We start from the raw sequence: 8,664 nt of genomic DNA on the forward strand, positions 1-8,664 counted from the left end.
GTCCGTGAATCATGCGCTCGAGAAGAAAGAAAAAAAGAGATTTTTCAACGATTCTCGCCAACACGTTCCGTATTAACAGTATAAACCTGACGAGCATGAATTAATTCGAAACGGATGACGATTCTCTAGGGACGACGATCGAAGACTCATCGTATCTGACGGAACGTGTTACGACCGCCATTCATTAAATTTCCTCGTGCTTACTGTAAGCCTACGTGACTTACTGTACGGAATAATTGGAATACTTTCGTTAACAGTTGCTAAGATTTCGCGACGAAATCGTTTCACAATTTCTCGGAAGGTGTCGACCAGTTTTTATTGGTCTCGAATTTTTCGATTCGTGTCACGAAATACACGTTCAAAGTATTATATTTTCTTTTCTTTTTTTTTTTTTTTCCGGTCGAGTTAAAAATAACGGAGGAAAAAGTGGATAGATCGTATAGGAATATTTCTTATTCAATCGCATTTATATAAGATATTTATATAAGAATCAAAGGTATCTCGCAAAACGCGAGATCGAAGTTATCGTTAGTCGGATTATGATGAATATTGTGATTTCAATATCGTAAAACGTCAGAAACAACAGGGTGCATAAATATTTTAATATGGAAACGAGTTTCATAAATATTCCGGACTACACGTGGCCGTAATCGTCTTTGGAATATCGACAATATCGGGACTGTTATCGTGAAATATTAGGTACAATTTAATACTTTGTCAGCACGTTGGTCTTGGCCGAGAATTAACGGCGAAGCCGGTCAAAAATACGACGGGGCCGGTTAACGCGTACAATACGCGCGAAAACGTGTACGATACGAAACCGTAAGCGCACGATAACCAGAAATACTTATTGCACCGTTCCATGCCTTCCTGAACCCGATAGAATCGTCTAGTCGTGCGCGCGCGCTCGGGAGAGTAGAGAGTTCAATAATCTGCCGCGGCAGATCTTCTTGTCCGGCATTGAAGTCTCCAGCGGCGCTGCAGCATCTGCTGCCGCGATCGTGCCTCTGTCGTCGTTATTTCGCCAACAACATCGTGATCGTTTAAAATTCTTCTTTAAATCAATTATCTCGACCAAGTTTGCTTACGGTAATTGATTGCGCGATGCTTCGAATCGGCCTATTGCCATACCTTAATTAAAATAAAAAAATAAACGAAAAAAAAAAAAAAAGGGAAGAAAATTTAAACGATTCATTGCCCTCTTTTTTTTCTTGTTTTTTCCCGTTGTAACGCTTCTCGTAAAAAAATGTTACAATGTGTCATTACGCCACATGCAGCAGTGCCAATCGTTTTTAATGCACTTCATCGTAACAAAGAGTGATTCCCCTGTCGAAAATACAACGAGGCAGTAAACGTCAGGCCTGGCGTGCTTTTAGGTTCGCCAGTAAAAGAATACGCCTCTCCCAACTTGCAACTTGCGGAAACAGATTTATGATAATCAAGAAGCCACCGGTCTTCGTGCCTCGCTAACAGCTTTTTTTCTCTCTCTTTACCCGCGCCCCCATCGATTCCTTACCCTTTTTTTTTTTTTTTTTTTCGCCCTCAGTTCCTCAAAGCGAATTTCGATTTTCCAATAAGCGGCCGAGATTTACAACCTTTCGCGAGCTGCTCTCCGGTCTACCGTCCGAGAAGAACACACTATCCTTTCCTGCCCATATTTTTTTCCTCAATTTTTCTCTCTCTCCCCCTTTTTGCTCGCTATATACGTGTTACTTCCTTTTCGATTTTTTTTCCCGCGCGGGACGTGTTTTTTACTGCCCTTCGTACGTCCCACGAGGAAGACAGTCTGACAACGTCCTTCTCCTTCGCGAAATGGATTCTCACACGTACAGGAACGCACACTTGCGCACGACCACCTCGTCCCGGCTGTAAGTAATGCATGCGCGACTTCAAACCGATCGTCAAAGTCAGCCGGACGTCGGGGGCCTTATACGAGAGAGGAGAATAGGGTGCCCGGATTTCGTTGTGCGGTGCACGCATACGCGCGCGCAACCCACACTTTTGCAACCTGAATAACTCGCACCGCCGTGTTTCCAGTGCGCACACGATAAAAAGTCGGGGAGAGAGGAATTTTCTCAAAATATCCGCACGATACTCTGGAGGATTCCCCTTAAAATTTCTCGCGCTATCCTATCGGATGTTTAACGAGATTCTTTACGAGCCAACTTCAACGATTATCCCTTTCCGATCGTTCACTCGAGTTTTTTGGTAATTTTCCTCGAACTTCGACCGGTCTTTAAAAGGTATCGTCCTTGAGAGAGTTCGATGACGGGCAAAAATTTCGCTCGTTTTACGAGCGTTCTCCTTCGCAGATCGAATTAACCGAGTGGGATATGCATCTATCGAGAAAACGATCGGCAAGAAGCGTCGGGCGATCGAGAAAATTACGAGGTTAGCAAGTTTTTCATCCTCGATCTAAAGTGGGTAAATAAACGAAAAAAAAAAAGAAGAAGAAGAAGAAGAAAAAAAATTGATATCGCGCCGATTATGATGTTGACGCGATTCGCCTAGCCTGTTCTGCTATCGCGTAGATTTACGCGTTCGCCGTTGAGAATACTAAAAAGTAGTGCGAACTACGCAAATTGCCGAGCAAAAGAAATTGCTCGACTAACAAGCTGCTTATAAGGACACCGCTTCCTCGGCTATAACAAGAAAAAACGGGAGTGTTACGGGGCTCTTGCGAGGCTCGATTCGAGAGTCGATATTTCTACTGTTAGTGGTAGTCGACGACGACGAGGATTTTAAAGCGAAATCTAGCCGAATTGCACGCAAATATTACGAATTTTCTCACACACAAGAAGGGGGACACGAGCAGTTTTTTTACCCGTTATATTTCGCACGCGAAGGCGGATCGGAATAGCAGAAAAATATCGTGACAAATTAGATTAACCACCTAATGTGGATTTAATTGGCAGCGTGGTGAATCGGTTTCTGCCGCTCCGATTTCGTACGAACAGGAAGCAAACGTGGTTATAGATTTTTTTCCCAGATAAAGTAACGAGCCTCATTACGAGAACCAGACTTACGCGTATCGCGCGAACTTACGATGATGCGCGATACCCGTCACGTGGAATTTTGATGAGTGTTACATTTGAATTATCGTGTGTTTCTTTCTTCTTTTTTTTTTTTTTACTCTCCATTCTTCCCTTTTTCGCATAATTTACGTTTAAGTTAACAGCTTTATAGCCGATTGTTTCACTCGGCTGGTTGAGTTACCGCGTGGCTGCGAATAATATTTTTTCTTTTTTCCATAAAATAACGTCGAGTCAATCGTGAATACGTGCAAAAAAAAAAAAAAAAAAAAGAAATATCGAATCGCCGCGATATTTGATAGGGGTTCGTCAACATAGATAACACATTCGAGGGAAAAAAAATTCCCACAGACGATGCATTCGGAGTTAAGGCACGCGCGTTAACCTATTGCCCTATAATACACAGTCACACTCGCGCCGCAAATTATAGTCTAAACGCGGCTTAATATATCTCGACATTTTTCACCTGTCATGCTGTTGGAACGGTTACACTAGCCGCACGCAACCATTAAAAGAAACCGTATGGAAACCGCTTTAAACTTGGGAGGAGTGGAATATCCATGTGGAAGTGGGACAACAAGGGAACTGACGAATTCCACAACCAAGATCGGGCGAACTTTAACCCATCATCCCAGCCTGGAACTGGAACGGGAAATTGATCGGTCGCACGAGCAACCAGAACGCAATTTCCCGTCCTTTCTGCTCCCTGGAAATCGCCGTTTCTTCGCTTTTATCGCCGACGATTTGGACGACGTCGAAACGATCCCCGCGACTCGGTCCATTTCGCCAACGTATTAAACCGTGCGCAACCGTGGAGAGAGAGACGGGCCCCTGTAATTTTGGCAGACACGATATCGCGACCTCGCCGCGATAAAAGCTCCGCCGGAAGCGGAGGGTCGTTACTCAAAAGCCAGGACGCCGCGAGAAATCGATTCCCCGGCGAGCACCGCTTCGAGACGCGTTTGGCACGCGTGCCAACGCGCGTGTACGCGTATTTGCACGAGACTCGACGGGCAGAAATGAGTCTCGTCTCCGTCTCGTCGAGAAAATTTGGAAAAGTCACGTGAGAAGGGAGAATCGAACGAAGAGAATTCTTTCTCGTGTAAAGAAAAAAAAAGAGAGAAAAAAAAAGAAAATAGAGAGAGAGAAAATTGGAGACACTTACATAGAATTGGTGGTGTTCCAGTACATGCTGATCGTCTTTGCGCAATTGCTCACGGTCGAGAGTAATATCGTTTGCAGGCAGACGAAGAACACCAAAGTTACAAAGGACGTGGAAACCATCGTAACAACGTGGACGAACGAGCAGCGCGCACCGCGTCACCACTGCTCACCGGGAATACAACAATCAACAAACAAACGACGACAACAACAAGAATAACAACAAATACGTTGACGACACCTGCACCTTTGTCGCTGTCGTCCACAACCACCTTCCACCACCGTTGCACCACATCCACACTTCACTATCCTCCTCGTTAACTGTTAGTTCTTGCTTTCTTTTCACTCCTTCTTCCCTCTTCTTCCTTCCTTTCTTTCTTTCTTTCGTCGAACAACCAAACTATACGCGGGACCTCGCCGTATTACTCGTCCCTGTTTATCCTTCCAAGAAGCATTCCCAACCGATGTTCCAACGGTACAACACAGTTTATCCGCACAAGTTGGTACACTCCTCCGGATTCGATGTTTTCGAGCGAGGAGAGTGTCTAACGGAAGAGAAGAGAAGGTCGTGGAACGTCGACTTCACGAACAGCGAAATTCTTTGGTGAGATCCTCGGCGAACGACGATTGCCCGTTAGAACCGATTAAATTTCTCCGGTGTTCGATTGCTTCCAACGGTGTCCACCGAGGTACGCGTTCCATGGATCCACCCCGTGTTTCTCTCACCTGGAGCGCACCTTGCTTCCCCTCTCATTGGTCTAACTTTTCTTAAATCCGAGCGGAACGACGAGAGACTATCGGCGATAGATAGATTGCTTCGACGAACGGGTGACGCATTGGAGGGAGCAATTTTTTTCTCTTCAAAAATCCATCGAACGAAACTACATACGAACGACTTCCTCGACACTTCTTTCACAGACAGTAAGAGCATCCGACGCTCAGCGACGGAATCACGCGAATCACCGTGCAAGAGAAATCCTCCCGAGCATCTCACCAATCTCGATCCTTTCCCTCGGATCGACGCGGATACGTTGTTGGGTTAAAAAGAAGAAAGGAGGAATAGGTTTCACAACAACAGAAAAAAAAAAAAAAGAAAAGAAATATCGATGATTTCTCACAACTATGAACGAGATCTCTCGAGACACTGAATAATAATAATAAAAAGCACCAGTCTCCTCCTCCGGGGCTATCCTGGCAGCCACTAGGAACAAGAAATTCCGATCGTAACAGATCGCACTGTGAAATCTCACGCTAGGAGCACAAGAAAGCTAGCGAAACGAAGTGGTACCCTTTTTCGCCCGAAGCACACCCCCGTACTTTCTCACGTACTTGCGATTCGCACGGATCGCGTAGCAAGCGAAACGGAGCGACGCTCTCTCTCTCTCTCTCTTTTTCTCTCACTGTCCACCGCGCGAACGTCGAGAATCCTCGAGAAGGAAGATGGAATCGGAGCAATGCCGATCCTTGATTAAATCCAATCGGGGCCGATGCAACACTTTGTTCTCGTTCGTTTACTTTTCGCCTCGGAACGCGTTAAACCGGTGTGGAGGAGCGAGCGGCCGAGAATGATCGTTGCAAGAGGCACGAGCTGCGTCGAGAGACGAGCACCGTGAACGCAGAGAGAACGGTACCTTCCTGTTCGGTGTCGCGGACGCGTCTGTCGGCCGAGCGGACTGTCGCGGCCGTTCGTCTCGCGTCGGCTGACTCGAACGGCGACCGGGGGTGTCGGGGAGCGCCGAGCGGCGGCGGAAACGCACGAAGCCCGAGGACCCTCGTTCCCTCCGTGGCTTCGCCGACGTGTCTTGCCTTGGTCCGCGACTACGCGGTATTACGCCGCCTGCTCGCGAGACGCGAGTTTCCGAGTGGCTCTCCCTAGTCTCGCGCGTTCCCGTCGCTTTGCCGTTGCTTCGCCTCGAACCTCGGTGTTCCAAGCTCGAGAGTGCGCCGGATACGACAAGTGTCGACGCGAGATCTCACCGTTTCTCGTGCGATTCCCCGTGTATTCCTCTTTCGTTTCCTTTGCGCGGGAGAGAAGAAGTTTCGAATCTTATTCTCGATATCTCTTCACTGGCTCTCGAGATTTCTCGACCGTTTACTTCGGGATCCAGGTGATATCCAGGGTGACAAAAGGATTTTTCGCGTGGACGACGATTCAAAGGTGGCGATGTTGGTTCGATTGTTTGGTCGACGGTGAAGTTTCGTACGGATCGTGGACGTGAGAGTATTCGATCGAGACAGGCGGCGAGAGGCGTGAATTTCGGTCGAATTTCATCGCGGCGAAATCACGAGGTGTGGGGAATTGGATTTTTTTAAAAGCAATTTTCGCGGGGGAATTACGTTTCGTCCGGAGAAATTTTATTTATCGCGTGCCGTGTTTGGCTTGTGGGCCCGAGTTTTTGGACTCGATTGAACACTATTAAACGAATTCTCATAATTACGCAGTCGCTGATAAGATACGTAACTTCCTGTTTAAAATTCTTGATTATCGTTCAACGCACTCGTTTAATATCGCCGGGGTGTTTGTGCAAAAAAAAAAAACTTTTACTCGAATAATACTTTTCCCTCGCCTCCACTTTTATCACGGTTGTAATAAAGTGTCTTGGATCTCGTTACGACTTTAATCGCGATTAACTTCTTCGAGTCATACCGATACGCGAAGTTTCGTCGAGCGAATTAATAATCTATAGCAATATAATTTATTACAACCTTAAAATCCCATTTTTAAGGCAATTAAAAACTTAATTACAATTAAAAAATTCCTCCACTCTAAAAAAAAAATTGCCTCGAAAAAAAAAAATCAATCCATTCCACTGTTTCGCGCATCCTTTCCCTTTCCTGATCTCATCGAGGTCGATGCGAAACGTTGATGGAGACGGAGGTTAGCTCGTGTTTAGGAAAGTTCGCGAAAATGTGATCCAGTGTTTTCGTTTAATCAGGAAGTCTGGTAGGCCGCCTGGGGACCGCTTCACGGATTTCGCGCGGCCCGCCTCCTTCGAAAAGACAGTTTGACACTCGTTAAACAAAAGCGAGCGGCAGTGATAAATAGTGCGGCGAGGACATTAAGCGTGGAATTTAATTTCGAGAAACGGGGGAAGAGAGAGAGAGAGAGAGAGAAACATTGTTTCCATCGAGTTGGAGCGCGCACTGATTACACAACCTCGTCCCTTAAGCCTCATTACTGAAAATTTCCATACGGCTTAGAGCGGCGCGAGTGCAGGAGCGCGCGCGTGGTGGAGGAGGCGCGTCCGCGTCACGATTCGCCTCCAGTCCCTCGCGAGCTATGAATTAGCGTCCCTTCGTCGTTTCCTTCCCTCCCCCTCCCTCGTCCATACACACGCGGAGGCTTTTAACAGAGCGAGAGTGCTTTCTTGACTTACGATCGCCGTTAATTTCTCTCTCGTTTCCTGTTTCAATTTCGGCACGCGTGTCTTAACCGCGTGTTTCCCTAACTCAAAGCGCGACCGTGTGAATTCTTTTTAAAGCGTTCTAGCTTTAGATTTTAGATTCACGGGATTAAGAGCCGTGGTAAGGGAACATTGTGGAAGTGAAAGAGAAATATCGTATTTGGATCGGAATAATACGTAAGTTAAAAATCACGAAATTTTGAAAAGCAACAGGCGTAATTATTCCCTAGCATCGATATAATTTTTTTTAATCTTTGTGAAAATGATTGAGATAAAATAATGGACGAGTAATGGTAAAAGTAAACGCATGAATAAAAATTGGAAAAAAAAAAAAAAATTTTCAAACGCGTATAAACTCGTATTCGTCTATGTAATGTAACGTTGGTCGGAAAATGTAAAAATCGGAGGAAACGTCGCGTGCTTTTTCAACGTTCACGTGCTTCGAACGCGCTCGAGTACGTGGCGCCCTCCTTGCGAACCAGATACCACGATCATCCTCCTCCGTGTTGCTCTCCCGTACAGAGAGATCTTCTCGGGGGCATCTTCTCTCTCTCTCGAAGAACCGGTATCTACCCACGAACGGTCATGCCGGTCATTAGTCCGACTAATGTAACGCTTCAAATTCTATCGAGCCACGGCGCCATGATTCGTTGCATCCTCCCACTGGAAAGTCGATGAATCGTTAATATAGGGCGGGGAACACGCCCGATTCTCGAGAGATTCCAATGCTTTTCACTCGATCCATTTTTTTTTCTCCACCGAATCGATTATGTGATCTCTCTCGAGTATTTTATATATATATATATATAAAACCGTAATTTTTCTTTCTTCTCTCTTTTTCCTTTCGTTTTTTTCTTTTTTAACGTCTCGGCGTTGATTGTTAGCCGGGTTTTTACATGTTTTGAATTAATCGACGATCGAGAAGAGTTGTGGATATGACTCGTTAGTTGAATAGAGTTTGCGCGTTACTTGTTTTCCACGGGGATGAAGCGATCTCAAGTCTGATAGAATCGTCAACAAGAGAGTGGAAACACGGACAAGGAGTACAACGAATCGATTATAACCGG

General features: G+C 45.8%; 1 protein-coding gene across 1 annotated transcript in view; it reads right to left on the reverse strand.

Moving 5' to 3' along the window:
• Ephrin (ephrin) overlaps positions 1 to 5,852 on the reverse strand; it is a 45,438-nt gene extending 39,586 nt beyond the window's left edge. Inside the window, exon 1 of the mRNA XM_086915349.1 lies at positions 4,198 to 5,852. Within this exon, the coding sequence (XP_086771475.1) occupies positions 4,198 to 4,316 (119 nt within the window). The 5' untranslated portion in view covers positions 4,317 to 5,852. The remainder of the gene's footprint in view (positions 1 to 4,197) is intronic.
• Positions 5,853 to 8,664: the final 2,812 nt, after the last annotated feature.

This window comes from Apis florea, unplaced genomic scaffold, assembly GCF_048593485.1.
Source record: "Apis florea isolate Af1SG1 unplaced genomic scaffold, ASM4859348v1 contig_3772_pilon, whole genome shotgun sequence".
Taxonomy (NCBI): Eukaryota; Metazoa; Arthropoda; class Insecta; order Hymenoptera; family Apidae; genus Apis; species Apis florea.